At 41.7% G+C, this 20,790-nt stretch overlaps 4 protein-coding genes across 20 annotated transcripts in view; 2 read left to right on the top strand and 2 right to left on the bottom strand.

Moving 5' to 3' along the window:
* Positions 1-7,551, top strand: part of Ae2 (anion exchange protein Ae2) — a 102,529-nt gene extending 94,978 nt beyond the window's left edge. For all 15 annotated transcript variants that reach the window (XM_076825129.1, XM_076825156.1, XM_076825165.1 and 12 more), the window contains 3 exons: positions 1,658-2,252; positions 2,905-4,012; positions 4,333-7,551. In XM_076825129.1, coding sequence (XP_076681244.1) covers positions 1,658-2,252; positions 2,905-4,012; positions 4,333-5,005 — 2,376 coding nt within the window. In that variant the 3' untranslated portion in view covers positions 5,006-7,551. The remainder of the gene's footprint in view (positions 1-1,657; positions 2,253-2,904; positions 4,013-4,332) is intronic.
* Positions 7,552-7,846: 295 nt separating this feature from the next.
* Mos (proto-oncogene serine/threonine-protein kinase mos) lies at positions 7,847-9,453 on the top strand. Its single transcript, XM_076825042.1, has 4 exons — positions 7,847-8,023; positions 8,090-8,280; positions 8,487-8,869; positions 8,946-9,453. Exons 1-4 carry the CDS (start codon positions 7,950-7,952, stop codon positions 9,249-9,251), a joined length of 954 nt encoding a protein of 317 aa, XP_076681157.1. The 5' UTR covers positions 7,847-7,949; the 3' UTR covers positions 9,252-9,453.
* Positions 9,237-9,975, bottom strand: LOC143375683 (U6 snRNA-associated Sm-like protein LSm5). Its single transcript, XM_076825054.1, has 3 exons — positions 9,785-9,975; positions 9,507-9,703; positions 9,237-9,383 (listed from the first exon to the last, which is right to left on the bottom strand). The coding sequence occupies exons 1-3, from the start codon at positions 9,828-9,830 to the stop codon at positions 9,351-9,353; spliced, it is 276 nt and encodes a 91-aa protein (XP_076681169.1). The 5' UTR covers positions 9,831-9,975; the 3' UTR covers positions 9,237-9,350.
* A 616-nt stretch (positions 9,976-10,591) lies between these two features.
* LOC143375604 (uncharacterized) lies at positions 10,592-19,054 on the bottom strand. Of its 3 annotated transcripts, XM_076824923.1 has the most exons (9): positions 18,810-19,046; positions 16,900-17,022; positions 15,120-15,237; positions 14,478-14,739; positions 13,433-13,579; positions 12,939-13,029; positions 11,834-11,976; positions 11,009-11,141; positions 10,592-10,867 (listed from the first exon to the last, which is right to left on the bottom strand). In XM_076824923.1, exons 1-9 carry the CDS (start codon positions 18,882-18,884, stop codon positions 10,817-10,819), a joined length of 1,143 nt encoding a protein of 380 aa, XP_076681038.1. In that variant the 5' UTR covers positions 18,885-19,046; the 3' UTR covers positions 10,592-10,816. The 3 variants fall into 3 exon arrangements, with proteins under 3 accessions (XP_076681038.1, XP_076681042.1, XP_076681028.1); XM_076824927.1 differs by having other exon boundaries at positions 10,592-11,141; positions 13,481-13,579; positions 18,810-19,054; XM_076824913.1 differs by having other exon boundaries at positions 10,592-11,141; positions 18,810-19,049.
* Between the last annotated feature and the right edge of the window lie 1,736 nt (positions 19,055-20,790).

Genomic DNA, 20,790 nt, shown 5'->3' with positions numbered 1-20,790 from the left:
ATTAAATCATTTGTATCACTTTTTTTTATTAATTTACTTTTAATACGTGTATCGCTTTTGACTGCTATTTTAAAACTGAAGACACCATCCAGGATGGAAAAGTCATTCTAGATATCGCATAAACAATTCGGGAAAGCAAATCGGATGTTTAGATTAACAAGTGCCTCGGGCAAATTCGGGCACTTGAAATTGACGTTAATATATAGTTTAATGATCCTTAAATTAATATACAATAAATCACGTTGGCATTTTTTGTAAAAGTCCCATCGAAGTTGATAAGCATTCAACATAAAAAATCACCGCAAATTCTTAGTATTAAAAAAAACAGACTCGCTAGTTTTGATGGTACGGCAGTATTAAACAGAACTTATAAAAAGCAAATGAAAAGCATAAACATTCTGCCAATGCCACGCGTTTGAAAAAATGGCCCCAGATTTGATATAAACCTCTAGTACCTATCCCTTTTGACAACAAATTGGCAAATTCAAAAACAGGAGGCCGAAAAAAGGGTGGTCTTTGGAATTTTTTTACTCAAAAGCTATAACACATTTCTCAAAAAATCTTTTTTCCTTTTAAGGGTTGCATCTAGTACCGTGCATCGTATTTTTTTTATTTAAAAATATTTATCAATAACTGAGTTATTGTCCATCACTCGAAGGTTCTCTAAAAAAAGGCTTCTGCGGTGACCACTGCTGCTTGAAAGTCGATCATCTAAAATAAAAAATTCAAAAGAATTTACTTATTATATTATATTATTATTTGAACGAAGGATTTTTTTATCCGATGCTTATTTTTTTTTAATTGACGAAAATCAAGCAAGATTTATAATAAAAATTGAAACTATTTCGAAAAAAAACTTCGTTCAAATACTAGACAATACAATATAATAAGTAAATTCTTTTGAATTTTTTATTTTAGAAGATCGACTTTCGAGCAGCAGTGGTCACCACAGAAGCCTTTATTTTTAGAGAACTTTCGAGTGATGGACAATAACTTAGTTATTGCTAAATATTTTTAAATAAAAAAATTACGATGCACGGTACTATATGCAATCCTTAAAATAAAAAAAGATTTTCTGAGAAATGTGTTATAGCTTTTGAGTAAAAAAATTCCAAAACCACCCTTTTTCGGCCTCCTGACTGAGCATGACCCCTTAACTCGGCGGGAGGCGCTACTGGGTAAAATTTACCACTGTTTGAGTTTTTGTTACAATTTTTTAAAGAACTTTAATAAAGATTTTAAGTTATTCCATAAATTTTGTTTGATTCTTAAAACACTGTACTTAAACATAAAAATTACAGAGTTAAAAAAAAAATACTAAAACCGTGTTATTTTATGTTTCAATTTTGGGTATTTTTGGCCCAGTAGCGACAGCCTGTGTTCCAATATGGGGTGCGCCTCCCGGCGGGTTAACATTTCAAGCTACACTTCACGTTCTTCCGTTTTGTCCAATTTGTCCTCCGCGAAACACTGTGCACCGTCGCGAAAAGTGCAGCATCCGTCTCTGGCGTTTCTCTAGCTTGCCCAAACGTGGGCCTAGAAACCCTCTGGACCCCCCCTGCCTGGCCCAACGCATCGTATGCATATCATTAAAAAAGACCCGCTGCTGCAACGTCTCCTCGCCACAGCAACTAACTCTGACTGATGTTCCCCTTAGAACTTGAACGACGCGAAGCCGAAGATCGTGACGTCGAGCTTGGCCCTGGACAGCAATCACACGGCGGTGGACATGAAGGAGGAGCTGACGTACACCAGTAGCAATGAGGACCTGAAGAAAAGCCACAACGATTACATCCTGAAGAGAATACCAGCTGGCGCGGAGGCGACGGTGGTCCTAGTGGGCGCTGTAGACTTCCTGGACCAGCCGACGATCGCGTTCGTCCGGCTGGCCGAGGGCGTGTTCATCCCGTCGATGACGGAGGTGACGATACCGGTCCGCTTCATGTTCACGTTGCTGGGCCCGAGGAACGCCGACCTGGACTACCACGAGATCGGTAGATCGATCGCCACGCTGATGGCCAGCACGTCGTTCCACAAGGTAGCGTACAAGGCCAACGAGAGGCGCGAGCTTCTGTCGGCGATCAACGAGTTCCTCGACGACTCGATCGTGCTGCCGCCCGGCGACTGGGAGAGGCAGGCGCTGCTCCCGTTCAACGAACTCAAGGCGAAGAGCATCGCTATCAGGAAGCGGAAGGCCAAGGCGCTCGAGGAGAAGAGCAAGCCCATTCAGAGCGAGGCCGCCGTGAAGAAAGGTGGGCGGGTGCCCGTTGCGGCGGTGCACAGTGGGTGGAGGAAATATTGGGGGTGCTTTGGCCTCGGTGGGGAAGAGTAGGAGCTGGAGAAGCTGGAGTGCTGAGAATTGGCGGCATGGGATTATATTCTGTATCGATTTTGGGTATTGTCTGATTTTCTAAAGAAGGCGCCGCGTGGCTCGGGAGGGCCCAATGGCCGCTACGTACTTCGCGCGACGTTGTCATATCTCTGTCTTCAAGCGCAACTGTGCCTCTGTCACTGGGAAGGACGTTGGGCCCGTCCTCTCGAGGAGGATAGCGATACATACCCAGAGGCAACGAATACGCTGGGACACAGCTGAGTAGTCAAAAGTCATTGGCCAAGGCGTAGGGGTAGCACCGTTCACGAGAGCCTGAAGTAGCGGTAACCTCGCAAGTCAGTGGCCCCTGCCACGAGGTGCCTTCTTTCTAAAATTAGACAATAGTATAGTAAACGCTTGAACAAACCAACGTGGATAGATACCTAGAACCTACTCGAGCCTGTAACGAATGCCAAACAGCATATTTGCGTCAAGTATCCCTCAGTATATTTCTTCCACCCAGGGTGCATCGGAGCCACAGTCACAGAAATTCGAACGTTCGAAATGGTGTTTAACTCGTTCCGTCTGCGCAGCTCTACTCGCTGGCGAGGAAGAGAAGAAGCCTCCCGGCGACGACGATCCCCTTCGCCGAACGAAACGGCCCTTCGGCTGCCTGATCAACGACATCAAGAGGCGCTATCCTTTCTACCTGTCCGACTTCACCGACGGGTTAAGCTCGTCCTGCCTGGCGGCAGCCATCTTCATGTACTTCGCTGCTCTGTGCACGGCCATCACTTTCGGCGGTCTGATGAGCGACAAGACGCACAACGTGATCGGCATATCGGAGACCCTGGTCTCCGGCTCCTGGACCGGGATAGTGATGGCCCTCCTCTCCACCCAGCCTCTAGTGATCATCGGCACTACGGGTCCTCTTCTGCTGTTCGACGAGAGCTTGTACAACTTCTGTCTAGCGAACGAACTGGAGTTTCTAACCGTGAGGGTGTACGTGGGCGCGTGGATGGGGATCATAGCGCTGGCCATCGCCTGCGTCGAGGGCTCGGTGCTGGTCAGGCTATTCACCCGATTCACGGAAGAAATCTTCACGGGCCTGATCTCCATCCTCTACATCGTCGAGACGTTCATCAAGCTGTACAATTACTTCGCGAAGAACCCTCTGCTGGACGAGTACAGTTTCACTCCGCAGACGAACGAGACGAGGTATTGGGAGTCGTTGAACATCACGGAGATAAAGGCCATCTCTCCAGAGAACGGCGACCCTATAGTGATATCGTTGGACGAGCCGCAGTCGCTGATACCGGGCCGCAACAGTGCTGGCTTACTCATCAATCAACCGAACACCGCTCTGATGTGCACGATTCTGTGCCTAGGCACGTTCCTAGGCGCCTACTACTTGCGCATCTTCCGTAACAGTCATTACCTTGGACGGAGCGCCAGGAGAGCCTTCGGCGACTTCGGTGTGCCGATCAGCATCATCGTGTTTGTTCTAATCGACTACGTGGCCAAGGTGAAGACAGAGAAGCTGCTGGTCCCGGAGGGACTGTCGCCGACTATGCCTGGCAGGGACTGGCTCGTCTCTCCAGCCGGGATACAGAAGCCTATACCTCTGTGGATGGCCATGGCTTGCATCGTGCCGGCACTGCTGGTTTACATCCTCGTCTTCATGGAAACACAAATCTCCGAGTAAGATTCCCACAGAAGTCTTTGCTTTCCATTCCATTGCTCAGAGAAGGTATAATGTGGATCGGTGGTGCACTCGGGATTTAATCTTGGGGGAGCCGAGTTGAGCGGCTAAAAATATTGTTAAAGAAGAGTATATTTAAGGAATAAAATCGAGCTTTCTTTTCTTTTTACTAAGCTTCGGAATTACTCCTGGGTGCGCCACTGATGCAGGCGCCTGTGATATTAAAGTTTATGGCGTGGATGGATAAGTACAAGCGAAACGTTCGCACAAACATCGGAGAGACATTTTATACTAAAACCGCTTTCGTTCTTTGCCCCAGGTTAATTATTGACAAGAAAGAGCGAAAGCTGCGTAAAGGGAACGGCTACCACATGGACATAGTGGTGGTGTGCTTGATGAACGTTGGCTGCGGTTTGATGGGCGCCCCGTGGTGCTGCGCCGCCTCGGTCCGCTCGCTGACGCACGTCTCGGCGGTGACGGTGATGTCCCGCACCCACGCCCCCGGCGACAAGCCCCACATCGTCGAGGTGAAGGAGCAGAGGGTTAGCGCCCTGCTGGTCGCGATACTGATCGGCGTCAGCGTGCTGATGGCGCCGTTGCTGCGACGCGTACCGATGTCCGTCCTCCTAGGAGTGTTTCTCTACATGGGTATATCCTCGACGAACGCCGTGCAGCTGTTCGACCGCTTCAAGCTGTTCTTCATGCCGGTGAAACACCACGGCACCGCCAATTACGTACGACGCGTGCAAACGTACAAGATGCACATCTTCACTCTCATACAAATCCTCTGCCTGGCTGTACTGTGGATCGTGAAGAGCACTAGAGCGGCCCTGGCGCTTCCGTTCTTCCTGATTCTCATGATACCTCTGCGAGCTCAGATGAGGCACTTTTTTACCGCCGCTGAGCTTAGGGCACTCGACAGCAAAGGCTCGGAACACGAGAGCACGGAAGACGAGCCAGACTTTTACGAGGAAGCTCCGTTACCTGGTTAGATAGTGCCTTATTCGACTTACTCCGAAATACCTCTTCCTTCTTCCTCTACCTCTCTCTACTATCGCACTCTCTCTCTCTCTCTCTCTCTCTCTCTTTCTCTCTGTCCCTCCCTCTCTCTCACTCAATATTGTTTCTTTCGTCTGCCCCTCTGCCTCCTCCTCCACCCCCTCTTCGCCCCCCTCCCTTGTATTATTCTTTTTCCTTTTAGTTCGAAGGATTCATTTGTACTTTTCGTAACAGCCGTATTCCTACCGCGCGTATCAGCGCAAGTTCGCAAAGAGAAAGAGTCTATTTTCGTGAAAGAGCAAATATGTATACCAACGTCATAAGAAAGAGAGTAGACAGGGGGATGTCCATCCCCCCGAAGAGTGGGTAACTCGTTAAATTCGTAAAAATTATTTTGTACTACAAAATTTGTAAATAATCGATAAGGATATACAGTTGCGAAGCAGGGTCCCTGCTCCAGAGAGATATTTTTGCCATTGTTTGATCTGCTGAAAAGTGTTTGGGTACAAGGGCTGCACGGTACCAGGGAAAAGCTAATGTCCCTCTGATATCGCGCAACTTTTGTACGGGATATTCGTTGTTACGTTGAACAGTGGCGGGAGTATTGCGAGTGAAGGGAATTACTGCTCCGTCCTGAGTACGGCGGGGTGAAACGACGAATTATACCTTGGATGTGTATGGGTACTTGAGCAAACGAAATTATATTCGAAGGGGGAAAGGCTGTTCTCGATTAATAGACTTAACATCTTTAGTGGTATACCTGCACTTGTGAATGCGTACTTAATTTAAGATATTCGCAAGTCTCGAATATTTAATGTGATATATGCCGTGGAACACGTTCATATTTTCTTCAAAATATTATCGAGTACCTGCATGCCATCTGGTGTATTCGTGGCGGATGTTGCGCGATGCGTTTCGTCTTCTTTGGGGATCGGCGGGAAGAGAAGGGTGTCTCCGTGTGCCTCTGAAGAGTGATGATAACGGCGATGGTGAACGACACGTTGCTCAGGAAAATTTACGCGTAATGGCACAGGGCTATGAGAGTGCCAAAAATCAAAAGATCAAAGATTAATTAATGGTGCTGGTGCGTCTACGCGGCAACGACGTAGACGAATGAAACTACTGAATCTTTTATAAAGAAAATTGTCCGAGAAGTCCTCGCTAGCTGCTCTCATCGATCGATATCGTAGATCTAATTTCTTTGGAACCGTAAATCATTTACACTGCGTGCGAAGGGTTACAATCATTTAGCAATATCTGTTGAACACATGCTCCAAAATTTGTCAGTAGGCTCGCCTAGATGGGAAACGGTATTTTATAAATAATTTAAGAGCGAAACAGTCGCGAGCGTATAGCAGAAAAGCAGTCTTCGTTATATTTCGCCTAGGAGTACTTAAAAAAAAAGTATAGATTTCACTTTGTTACTGGCAGGGAACTTTCTGTGAATTTCTGGTTACGAAAACGAAAGTTATACTCGTAAGTGTAAAGCCGCTAAGCTGTCCCATTTCACGATTGATTTAAAGAACACGAATTACGTTGCACGAATCATATTTTCAAAGCGAACGGTCGAAATGGTACTCCGGGAAGTATGTTTAGAGAAGTACCTGATAAGTATCATTAAAACTCAGAGAAACGAAGCTTAAAGGTGCAGAAATTTAAAGAACTTATTCCTCGTAGAGTTCGAGTCAATTTTAATACACTTACTTCAGTCAATCATGTACTTGTTTAAAAGTAGAGTCTAAGAGATCTTGGAAATAGCGGAGCTGAATTTTGCAAACAATAAGGTTCTTTAAACGTTCACTTTCTACTTTACTTTCGATATAAGAGCCGATCAGTATTTGGTAGGTATTTTTGCCTCGGTAACTATTAATTTTATCATAGTCGTTAGTTGCCCAAATATAATGTTTCTACACTTTGAAAGAGAGACCAAACTATAATAATAATACGCCCTCCCCCCCACGTGTGTTAAATGCGTGCAACAAATGAAAGAAGGACACGATACTAAATATTTTCAATGCTATTACAAAGAGAAAAGACATATTCTATTTTAAGTCGTTAAAAATATTTTGTGAATCGACTAACGTATCTTATCGAATAATAATCATCCCTAATCTTACTACTTCTGTAACGAAGAAAATCTATTATTCGCATTACTTATTGCCACTAATTTACACGAGATATATCAGTTTCAACTCGAACACACTACGCGGCGTAATTTGTGATAGAGGTCCGGAGCCGCTGTAAGAGACACTAGCAGTACTTACGAGCGCGTACTCTATTAGCGTCGATCTTTTTAACACGGAGTTTCATTAGATATGTTACGTCTAGTACATTAACATGTTATTATACACGTACCACTGATATTACCTATATTGAGAGATTATCGGAATAAGCATAAATTGTTATGAGTTCATAAAAGAATGTAAATAATCTAGTTATCGTACAGTATTAAAAAGTAATAATTAGTAATAGACTCCTAGTAGGTGCTTTACGCCTTATATTAGAGAATAGAGAAATAAAACATTTTAATTGCCCTCTACCATGCAGTGTTCCGAAATCCTTGCAATCAGGACATTTATTTACAACTGATAATGCCCGCGTTATTATCAATCTACTAGTCGTGAAGTATCGGAAAAATCGCGCAACGTTATTTGCAGAGTTTGGTATTATTCGAATAAAGATTTCGAATGAAATGAAGTTATTCGAGAATAACGAATTTATTCGAATAAAAATTGTAATATTTACGTAAAAGTTTATTCGTATTAATGTCCAACTCTGGTTATTTGCCAGTGCTCAATGGCCGTTTGCGTGCCCTTGATTTCGCCGAAGCTCAGTACAGCACTTGCAAAGCAAAAAGTATTTGTTTACCTTACTACGAAGTGACAAGAGCAACGAGAGAAACGTTCGCTGCTCTCAGTTCAGTGCCGGAATTTTATAATGGCGTCACCGCAAAGATTAGCAGTTAAATTGTGCAACTTATCGCCGCGCGCGTTACAAACTGTGGAGAAAAGGTAACACGACTGCGAAGAATTCAGAAACTTCAGTAATTCGAAACCGCTTCGCGCGTATCATTGCAGACAATTCCTAAGCCCAAAGACTCCAATTAAGGATTCTTATAAAAAAAGTAGCGAATGTAAGGGCCGATTATCCCCTTTTAATATCGATACCCCTAACAGAAGAAGAATATTGGAAGATGGACTTCCAAATAAACATGGTGCAGTGCTTGGGAGCGGTGGATTTGGCACTGTGTACAAAGCATCTTACAAAGGTGACATAATTTTCGACAGAGAAGGCCGTCACGCATTTTGGCGGAACGAAGAAAAAAAAATTATAAGCAATTAATAACCGAAGCACAGCGGTTATTAATCAATTATTAATTTCTTCGATTCGCTTCGCCAAGATGCGCGACAGCCTTTAAACGCTGGTTTACAAATTATAGCACATGTGTAAGATACCTCTGCACGTGCTCAACAGGTGACCAAGTGGCGGCCAAGGTGATGCAAGCAGGAAGGTGCATTAGTGCATTGAACTCTGAGAAGCGTGCTTCCTTATTGAAGCACTCTAACATAGTGAAGGTCTTAATGGTGGAAGAAGGTGCTTCTCTATCTCTAATAACGATGGAATTATGTGGCACTACTTTACAAGATTGCCTAGACCAAGCAGTGTTAGCTAAAAATAAAAGGGCTTCCATATTGAAGGATGTAACCAGTGCGTTACAATTCTGTCATAGCGCCGGCATCGTACACGCGGACGTTAAGCCCAAAAACATTTTAATGTCTGCGGATGGGCAACCAAAGCTCACAGACTTTGGTTGCTCCGTATTAATAGAAGAACCAAACGCGAGTTCAGAGTTTCGAGTACGTTTAATTTTACAGCTACTTTTACTCTCTCTCTCTCTATTTTTCTTTTTCAATTAGAACAACTGTTTCTTAGGGTACCCCAGGGTATACAGCTCCAGAGGTATTGAAAGGAAGTAAACCCACACCGGCGGCGGATATTTATTCCCTAGGAATTGTAGCTTGGCAAATGATGTCTAGGCAAATGCCGTTCGACGGACTGCACAGTCATACGATTATATACCTTTCTGCGAAAGGGAATCGTCCCGAAGATGACGATATCGACGACGAGTTCGACGGTGCCTACAAAACGTTGTACAGAAAAATGTGGTCGCAGATCGCTACCAGCAGACCCACGACCAGTGGAGTAGTTAATGAGATCGATGCATTGATCGCTCAGTAAGGATTATTTCAGTCTATATTTGTAACCGAAAGATATCTTTACGTATATTTAAATTAATGTTTACACTTTTATTGTACAAAACATAGCAAAGATTTTGCTTTACGTATCGGGCATTTCTCCGCCAGGTACAAGCTGCAACAAATAGTGTATGGTAATGCCAGTATCATAAAGCTGTGTTAAAACTGTGTTTTATTAAGTTAGCTGAAGCAATAAACAAATTGCAGGACTAAGTGATGTTAGAAAAGTTTTACTAACCATCGCGATGTTGCTTCCGTTGAGCAGGATTAGGTCGAGCTTCGTAACCCTTCGGCCCTCGGGGGTGGCTTCGCTCTCCGTCACGTCCTCGAGCAACATATTAACAAAGTCATCGAAACCTAATAACGTGCCGACAATCTCCTTGTCGTTCTTCATGATAATGTGTATTCGGGAGCCGATGCATTTGTCAACTAACTCTACAAAAGTTGTGCCGGCGGGTGATGTGGTACTTGAGTAAAGCGAGGTTAGAATTGCGTTGTAAACAAAGTAGATCTTACCTAAGGGCAGCAGAGTTGAGGGATTCGTGCTAACAGAACTTGTCATGTCGGAAGTATTACTAAGATACGGGGTAATCGAAAAGAAAAATAATAACGCAGCAAAAATTTGCTCCTATTCCAGGGAGAAATAGCGGGAATGACACTTATCCGATAATAGTATATAGCTACTTATGTACATAATAATAATTGAGGCGAACTTACATAGTAAGTTGACCGGGTTTCGTTGGGGATTGGGCTTTAGAAAATGGTTGGTACTCCTGCGAAAAAAACTCGTACCACCTTTTTGTAGAGAATTTCCTAAGCTATAAATTTTATAATAACCCTTTTTGTCGTAAAACTGTTAGATAACGAGATATTCGCAAACAACAATTATTTTTTTTTTTAACCCTCTGTAAAATTTTTAGCGTTGGTCGGATTGATAGGGACTTTTGACATATTGTTTAAAATTTCACTGGACAGTAAAGGTACTCGTCCTATCTGCTTTGGGGTGTGTTCCGATTCACGCATACTGCGCATAGACTGCAGGTAATGGTGATTGGTGGTTCATACAGTGAGTGAATAGACTGCATAACCTAATTCGTAGAATTCCCTAGAATCCTCCAACTTCCAGCGCATGATGCGTGCAGCAACTACAGAAAATCAAACCATAGGCAGCCAATGCACATAATGCGCGCATGCGTAGTTGTTCGAATTCGAATACTCCAATCAGGTTATGCAGTCTATACACTCACCTTATATACCACCAATCACCATTGTCTGCAGTCTATGCAGTCAATGCGCGAAACGGAACACACCCTTGGACGAGTAACGCTTCTGCCGTGCTTACGCAAACTTTAGTTTCGCTGTCCCTTAATTGTACGCTTGCTGGTAAGAACAATACTAAATTTCAACGCTAAATCATTCATGTTTATTGTAAATTGCTGTATATAATTATAATTAAAAAGTGTTTAAAAGTAACCGAGTGTCTTAATCGTCTCACGACCGTCCCGAATCTAGCAAACGCGTGCGATCCGTTTATTCTGCTAACACAGATTATAGCGTTGATGATAGCACAGTGAAATACGAGACGGCAGCTTGCGTGAACTGAAAGAAAAGGGCGATGTCCCTGAAGTCTTTAATATTTTAACGGCAGAGAACATAAAAGCCGTAATTGAATCATGAAAATGTGCAGAAAGTGTGGATTTCAAGTGTGAATCTATTCACTCGCACGAGGGCGTTACGTACCGACAGAAGCGTTTCCATGTTCAGCGTTGTCACTTTCAACGCGGTCAGCCGACACGGTATTAATGTGTTCATATGGAGAAACAAGTACACAACACGCGATTTGTGGGAAAATTTGTGCCACGAGCATTCCAACCTGCAAATACAACAAAAGTAAAAGGAAAGGGTTATCAATTTTTTAATATCGTACTGCTCATCCAAACAAATGGAGAGGTTTCAATAAACGTATATCCTGAGCTAACTTCGGGAATACAGTATGACGGTAATAGGTGAATTGCTCTGACTGAATCCACTATATCGTTACAAATAGCAAGCTCACAAATCATACAAGTCAAATCAGTTCTTTCATGCTAAATGTACATTTGCATTTGCATTTAATTAAAAGCAACACAGAATACCCTTCCATGTCTCGAAGTATTAAGACTTCTCTACTAGATTAGATGTGCATTGGCCAGCTCAAAATTTATAACCGTCCTATGTTAAACGCTCTGTATATCAAATGATTGGAACGTAAAACAGCACGATTTACTTGCAACAATGGACAACATATTGTGCTCTTATCAGCGGCGCGGTGGTGGCCGTGATGGAAAACACCGGATCTTGTTAGATCACCGAAGTTAAGCATAAGGGCGGTGTACTGGGGAAAGATGGGAGGCCACCTTTCTCCCGGTGCACTGCTTGCTGCTGGGACCCGAAGGAGAAAAGGGAGGGAAAAAAAGGTGACTAAAATGAGTTCGTTGGGCAATATAAATAAGCGGATAAGCTTGAAGCGCCATCCTGTTTAAAACACAGGGAAAAAATGTAAACATAAACATATTGTGTTCTTACGAGTCGTAATACACCTGCTCGCTGAAATTCGACAGTCTTTGCCCAGGAAAGTGGATAAAAACTAGATGAATATATTGTCCCATCATCCAGATTGTCAACCTTAACATATCCGATATATCTCCACTGGATAATTTCAACAAAGCCTGAAAAATTCCAACAATCCTGAAAGCACTGAACTGATAGAAGTCAATTAGCGTTCACTGTTCTCATTCGACAGTTGCAGAACGTGCTTGAATAAATTATTGATTTACAATTCATAATTTATTTAATTTACGCCTTACGGTGCACATACGATGCAAGTGGGGACTCCCCGAGACAAAATTATATGTTTAATCATTAAGCGGGGAGGTCTACCTAGGAATTTTCGAAAAAGCGATTTTTCGATTTTTATATTCTCTTGAAGTACATCTTGAAATTATTCCCTGAAAGTGTCAAGTTAATCCGACCAAAATAGACTAAGTTATACGCGTGTAAGTAAGTTGGTGCTCCTCGGTGTAGCGCTCAGACTCAAAACTTTAAACGTGTTTTTCTCAAAATCAGGTTCTCAAAATCGGTGACACACATAACTAAAAAATCAATGAACCGATTTACTCGAGGCTTTGCAGGCTTATTTTAGGGTTCAAAATCCAAGCGGTATCGGGAGCTTTCCCGTTTTTTTTGCCTAGATTTTTTTACACTCGAAAAACGAGCGATTTTTGTCAAATTTCGATGTTTCGACTTTGCACGGCCGCCATTCTGTCTCAAAATAATTTTTCCAAACTCGAGTCCGATAGCGCTTAGATAATTTCGTATATTATCTGAGAAAATCGAATTTTCAATTTTGGATGATCCTGCACCGAGCTACGATTGTCACCGCGAAGCGCCTAAAAAGAGGACGTCTCGGGGCATCGCCTATAACTCACAAACCTTTCAATACTTTTTACCACAAAAAATACTGAAATATCCGTAAGATGTACTCTTTCTACTAGACTAATGTTTAATAATAAAAGTTCATCTGTTTTCCTAGAAAAAATTCCCAAAAATGCATGATGTTTTGACCGTTCTAGGTAAACCTCCCCCGTTAATAGATGAAACAAAACGAACATGGATGATGGTAAACTCTTACTTGTATTCCAGTAATACTGAGGATTAGGATGTTCATCGATACTTGAAGAAACAGTGTCCCTGAGAATGCTGATTGTACGATTTGCGTGCACCTGAACAAAAATACGGACTCTTAACTGATAGATGTTTCTTCAGCTGTTGAACTCTTACGAGGTTCGCGAGATTCGAATGACCGATGTAACTAAAATTTTGTATATAGTTAGTGTCGTTCGGAAAATATATCATCCTGAACTACGTCGCGTAATCTGACCTAGCTAACGAATTCTGCAAAGTAGGTACATCCTATCACTGTGCAGGAGCTCTGTGCTAAATGAGGGTAACCGTTTGGAATGATTCGTTATAAGCTCGGTGTATTCCCTGGAGAGGAAGCATTTCTCCCGATCTACCCTCCGTGCGTACCTTTATGGAACATCCATCATCCACTATACAGCACCGAAATGTCGCGCAGTGATATACTCGCAGTAATGATGGAAAACCATGCAGCTGTACACTTACTCTATAGCTCTTTGATGTTCTTTAACACATAATACAAGTTTCGCGTACATTCGTTCTTGCGCATTCTCAAACTTTTGGTACTCCGTTTTATTGACTCCGACCGTCATTGCATTCATGTCCAAAATGTGCACCGTTTTTAGTCGATATCTGTGAAGAAAATAAGCAAAGTATTGCGTAAAACTCAACCTGAGATCGATACTTAGACGAAATTTAAAGGGAATCAGGCACTGGCGGATTTAAGAAAAAAGACCCAGGTGGCAAACGTTGAGGGGCCCATTTTTTTCAAGAAAATGAAGGGGTAGTTTACTAAAAGGGGGTAAATGTACAGAAAAGTATAGAAAAAAGTGCTTAGATAAAATCATAATTTATTTTTGAAGACAGGGCTCTAGGGGTGTCTTCTGAGCGCGGGGCCTTCTGAACAGGGGCCCATTTTCGAGAAACTAAAGCGGTAGTTTACTGAAAACGGGCTCCGTGTAATAATACAGAAAAAAATGTAGTTTGGATAAAATCATAATTTTTTTTTAAGAATGGGGCCCTGGTGGGCCTTCCGAGAAGGGGCCCAGGTGGCAAGTGCTCATTGGCCGCCCTGTTAAATCCGCCACTGCAATCAGGTATGTGTGCACAAATCACACCCATATTACAAAAAATTTCTCGACTTGGTCAGCCATTAAAGTAACGTTGATGAACGAAATTTCATACATATGTCAAACAAGAAATTTCAACTCAAATCATAATATTGACGATCTTGAAAGTAATTATGAGAAGCGTGGTATGGAAGCATTTGTTATTCTTACTTATTGACCACTAACTTTGCTACTGGGCTTCGCCCGAAATTTAGATTCTGATTTTATAAAAAAAAATTTTTTTAGGTTTTTTTTATAAAAATGGTCACATTCATCTGGATTAGTCAGGCATTATGAGCTGATGCATATTTCGTGATCTCAGAGTTTATCAAACACACAAACATATAGAAGCTTTCTGCTTTATATATTAAGATTACACAAGCAAAATTACGCCCGATTGGAAGGAAATGCAAATGTTTTACCCAGTGACTGCAAACATCGCGCAGGCATGTTGTATAAAAATAATGAACATCGAGTCCAGCGAGCATATGAGAACTATGAGGGTCACAGACGCTACATAACCATGCACTGCTGCAAAATAGTAGTAATTTTGTGTGTCTATGAAGTAATAATCCACTGGATACATCAGATATTTCTCCTTCGACTCGTTCTTCGTTAGACTGTCGCGTATGATTAACGCGGTTGGAAGTGCTAGGTATATCACCAGTAGCAGGCTGAGGGCAACTGAAATAGAATGTCGAGAATAAGACAGGAATATGGCAAACGAGAAATACATCAAACTAATAATTAACAAATAATGTATACGAATTAATTTAATAATTACACATAGAAAAATTTCACTTAATGGCACGTTTTCATGGGAGCCACTGAACACAATGTTTCAAAGTATGATTTGTTAAAAATCCAGTATTAGTCATTGGAACAAAAATACTCGCGACGTATTCGAAGCCATCACTCCCAAAGTCAAGCTCCACGCGCCCGAGAGACAAAAGGTGGCAAGAGAGATTTCTCAGATATCTATCCATGTGTAGTTGGATACGCAACAACTGACACCACATCGCCCATCACAGAAGGAATAATAAAATCGGAACTGATTCATTTACCTGTGAAGGACACCACGAATCTCCTTCCTTGCAGAGCGTAGAAATGGAGAACCTCGAACTGTGGAAGATCCTTCAATCGTTCAGAATCGCTTCTAATCATATAACACAGCTCTGCCAGCTGTAACACAAAGCGAATCGTAAACAATTTTCAATGCAATAAACATGCATTATATGCGATCTAGTAATAAAACAGACAGAATGATTCCAGTAATTTAATATTCCCTCCACAGTCAAATGCTGTACAGCATCTCCTGATATTCTAATCAGCAGGCGCATATTTGCTTTGTGCGTTTCATCATACTACGTACCGTAGTCGTATAGTGCCTATCCGAGTTATAGTGACTTAGGTGTGAAGTCCCTCAGCGGGGACTTACCCGACATCCTGCTGGGTACTGGCCGCTAAACGTGCCCCCCTACTACCTCTTGCAGGACTGTATTTAGAGAAGACCAGGACAGAATCGGGGCCCTAACAGATAATAAAACAGAAATTGAATATACGGTTTATCATTATTAAAAGACATCAATTAAGCTTTGCTACTGGCTATTAAAAATTGTCTCATATTAAATACAAATACATTTTAGTAAGGTACATGTACTGCATCAGAACAGTAGTGGAGAATTTATGAATCAATACAATAATTAATCAAAGCTTAACTGATGTCTTTTAATAACGATAAACCGTATCTGCAATTTCTGTTTTACTTTCTGTTAGGGCCCCGGTTTTGTCCTGGTCTTCTCTAAATACAGTCCTGCAAGAGGTAGTAGGGGGGCACGTTTAGCGGCTAGAACCCAGCAGGGTGCCGGGTAAGACCCCGCTGAGGGACTTCACACCTAAGTCACTATATCTCGGAGAGGCACTATACTCGCCTGAAGATCCAATTTTGCGTCAATAAGAATTTGGGCTTTTTCGTTTTAATTGAAGTTTATTACATTACACAGTTTGACAAAATTTTACTTCTTTTTTGGACTTATAACATTCAATAGAGAATTCTCAAGAAATATGATCTCATTTCTGATTTCTCGAGAAACAAAAAATATCGATAAATCAGGAACACTAGTCGTCATCACCCTCAGTTTTTGAGAAATTCGATTTTGAAAAAAACTGCAAATTTTCAACTTTGAACATCTTTTGTGTGGAAACAGTAATAGTTATTCGGTTGCTAGTTGCGTCAAATTATTCTATGAACCCTCCCAAATACAACTATATAATTCACTAGTGCATTATAAACATTTAAATATGTTTAAAGAACGATCAAAGGGAAAAGAACACCCGAAATGCACCCACTTTTGCAGATATATTTCAATTTTTTTCCAAAAGTAAAGGTCTAGGAGAAAATCTAACTACTCCACGCGACGCAGCAGACATTTTCCCCTCGGAAAGCATCAACGGGACTAGTAAGTCACGTTTCTTTTTGAATACAGAAGCGAAATAGTTTGGCAAAACGTGCGGCGCCGACAGCGGTACATAGTCAATCGCGTTAAACGACTGTGTTACGCTGAACGGCAGTGGATCCGAATAACTATTACTGTCTCGACACAGGAGATGTTCAAAGTTGAAAATTTGCAAGTTTTTTTCAAAGTCGAATTTCTGAAAAACTGAGGGTGATGGCGTCGAACGGTTTGCGGATTCGTTTTCAGCGCACGAAAACCTATAAGAAATGGCTGTTGAATGTTACAAGTCCAGATGGCTGTCGGACTGTGTTATTAAGGCCGGTCAGTCACTTTCCATCTAAACCAGCGGACGTGAATTGGAGTTATTGAACCTTGAGTGCCAGCTTACCTTGCGTACGTGAAACACACCGTTGAAGTACTTCGCCATTACCAACCCCGTGGTAAACAAGGGTGGCATACAATCGATAACAATATCATAGTCCACACCCCACGATTCGACCAGCTTTATAAACTGAAACGATATACAAATTATTCAATGTAGTTTCTGGAGACATTTCACCCTATCTCCCGCACTGCTAAGGGTAGCAGGGAAACACGAATATTCGAGCTTCAAGTTCGAACCGAGCCGGGACTCCGTTTCCGAACCGATTTGAGGGGGATAATAAAAACGACCGTCTAGAAACAATTCGAGCTACTCTTTTCGAGCCTCTCGCCTTTTTAAACGATTTTATTCAGCTTCGATTCTCTGTTTGTATGTTTGTTTTTATGTTTGCATGGTTGAAATCTGGCAACTCAAATTTAACCCACTTCCAACTATCCAATTGTCTTGGGACTTTGCAGACGTGCGTAGTTTGGATGACAATACAATATTTTTAAAACAAATCAACCCCCAGCGGGTGAAAAAATTACCCAGTCATCAATAAATATAACCCATAACCACAAATCCAAACGATTTGAAATCAGCCACTGGGGTTCTTTACGAAAACGACGAAAAAGGCGCTGTTCATCGAGAAATGATCCGCCACGTATGTGCGAATAATAAAACAAAGCTTTGCAGGCGTTCGAAGGGCGAATTCCACTTACGCCCGAATCGCCCGTGAATTTCATTAGGGTGGGTTTCCTTATACGCGACTGGTCGCGTCGTCAGGAATTTAAAAATCGATTTTCTCGGAAATGAAGGGCGATACGAAAAAAAGTTACTCTTTCTTTTCGACTTATAACAGGCAAATGAATCGAGAAAAAGGAATACAATTTTTTTATATTGCGCTTCGTTTTCGAGAAAATCGACTTTGAAATTCTTGATGATGCGTGCAGTCGCGTATAAGGAAACCTACCCTAATGAAATTCACGGGCGATTTGGGCGTAACTGGAATTCGCCCGTAGTACGTCACCATCGAAGTTGTAGTACAAGAAAAGAATTATTTTTTAGTGACTGTAGCACTACAACGTTTAAGCAAACTGTTAAACTGTATACAGCAATAAAAGATGTTTGCAGAGAAGTCTGAGCTGTGAAATGTAAATCCACAAACACTAAAAATTAGAAAATAAAAGAATATATAATAAAAAAAAATTATGTTAAACGATTTTATTAAAAATATAGAAAAAAAAACTAAATTAAAATGCACTAAAAACTAAGAATAATTCTTTTCTTGTACTTCAATTTTGAAGGTGTTAATATCACTTTAAATAAATTCTTAGAAGTTGAAGAGTCGGTTAGCAAGTGGAACATCATCAACTACAGTTCGTCAATTTTATGTCACATTACAATCTGCATCCCGCAATTAAAATATTTTATTTCACTAATACGAATGAAAACTCTCTAACAACAAATTCATTTCGACGCTTGTTTCCGTATTAAGGTGGCTCATATCCTGTTCTGAAATATCTTCCCCCTCGATTTTATTTAAAGTGACATTAACACCATCAAAACAGAAGTACAAGAACAGAATTATTCTCAAGTTTTTAGTGCATTTCAATTTAGTTTTTACTACATTTTTAATAAAATCACTTAACATAATTGTTTTATAAATTTTTTTATTCGATTACTCAAACAACCCTAGCACCGTGCCCTCGAAACTAAATTAAATTAAATTATCAAAATTAACCAGAATCTATGAGGGAAAGTGGATTAAAAATGTATTATTCAATATCTCCAAGTAGATCTTCTGACTGAAGGACGTCAACGAGATGACGATTCTTGGTGAAACGACGATGACAGTCGTGCGTTACTCAATACAGAAATGAAACTTATGAGACTCCCGCAGCATCGGTAGAGTTTCTCAAAGAAGCAACCATTACAGCAGCCGAAGGGCAGTTTTCACGAAAGGATACCGGTGAGATGGTCACGTTCATATTCTTTTTCTTCTGCTTCATTCGCTGGCCAGAATCAGGGAACCGGACACGCAGCTCCTAACCGCACCGCACATCCTAAACGCTGCACCGTAGTCTGCACACACTCGTTACAGACGGGTGCGTGAATTTGCGACTTGAATATGCCGGGTTGGGAAGAACAAGCACAGCATTTTCGTGCCCGACCACCTGTCTCGCCACCGACCTAAGTCCGAAATAAGTGCGCGATGCGACGATACAGATATTGTCCTGCCCTCGGATTGCCCGTCAATCGATACGCATTTCCATCCATCATCGTAAAAGTGGCGATTGAAACGAACTGCCGCAACATCGCACCTTATTAATTATTTCGGAATCACTCCGCACTCTGCACTTATTCCCTTTAGCTGGCATTACTCATGCAAACATACCCGAACGAGAAACAGAGTGTTCGAGGACAGACACGGTAGATTTAACTGTGCACTTTGCACCGCTGTCGTTGTACGTTCCAATCTGCCGCAGTGTGTGCGATCGAGGGTCGCATTACACCCGACCGTCTCAAATTGGAAAGGTAATCTCGCGGAATAAAAAATATATCAGTATATATAACGTTCTCCCCGTGGCAGTCGTGTAAAGAACAGGCGACCGTCCGTTGAGTGTCGAGACATGGATTTCTTCGATCAAACCGCGTATTCGGTGTCGAAGCGTTTCAGCTCAGTAGTCGGCGTGTGGCCCCTTCAGCCTTTTAACGACCGCGTCGTCAGGAACGCGGTGGTGGTGTTTCTGTTCATATCCTTCTGGATGCCTGTGGTAAATACTTTCTCAGAGCAACTGATATTTTCATATAACCGCAAAGATGTGTCATGAATTCGTGGCTCCGTAGTCCAGGAGGCATCATACAATTGGAGGAGAGATGATTTAAGATCATAGGGTAAACCAACCAGGAATTGACCGCATACCAGTGAATAGAGTTTTAGGCAAAGGAATGTCAATTATAAATTTAAGCATAATTATATGTTTACAAATGGAGCGTAGTTGCACTTTTAATATCCTATGTTTTTAGTTACGCGTATTAAGCAAATTTTAATAAGTAGAATTCTTATTAAAAGTAGAAGTCGTTTACTGGACTTCTACACGTTTTGCATTTTATAATATTTTTTTTTTAAATTACGTTAAGAATGAGTAATTATTTTTATAGAAATTTCAAGAAAAATAAATTTAAATGCAATTTCAACAGTTGTTCTGTTGTTATACATAAATATATTCAAGTATTAATTTCAAAGATTCCACAATTCGGTCATTCGCTGGTTGGTTTACCCTAGGACGCAATGATTTTTATTGTTAAATTAAATTTTTAAAGAACAATTCAAGTAAGCGTACCTCTATAAATTGGGTCAACAACTCATGACGCACCCTATTAGAGTTTGTGATGTGTATATATACGTATGTAGAGATATAGTGATACCGCAAAAGCAACTGGAACAAAGTCACGTAAAACCCTTGAGCGCCATGGCGGCAATTTGGGACTCCAGAGAGGTGCTCAACATCCTTTTTACATATTAGTGCGTCCAAACCCTAGGGTGTTGCGAAACGTAAGAAGTGACAGTGAATACATTTAGTCGTTTGTGCACTCAGGTCGGTACACTCAAAGGAGTTCCAGTTAGTCACTATATCTCTACAAAATACCGAGCTGGGACTGTCAAAAAATTCTTCGCGCAAACGTTAGTCGCCCCTCGGTGACTGTAATTGAAATTAGGGGAAGTTGGGGCATGATGGGGTAGCGAGGTAAGATGGGGTATTAAAAAACCATAATCGAAAAATGCTAGACATTTGATGAAAATACCAAAAGGAAGCCATTATATTGTAGCAGTTAGGTCGTTGTTAAAAATGAGTGGCGGAGCACGCGTCTTTGGTTTACGGCTGTGAAATCGTCTACAAGCTGCGTGGATCT

Source organism: Andrena cerasifolii, chromosome 1 (assembly GCF_050908995.1).
Source record: "Andrena cerasifolii isolate SP2316 chromosome 1, iyAndCera1_principal, whole genome shotgun sequence".
Lineage (NCBI taxonomy): Eukaryota > Metazoa > Arthropoda > Insecta > Hymenoptera > Andrenidae > Andrena > Andrena cerasifolii.
This window is presented reverse-complemented; position numbering and strand designations above follow the sequence as displayed.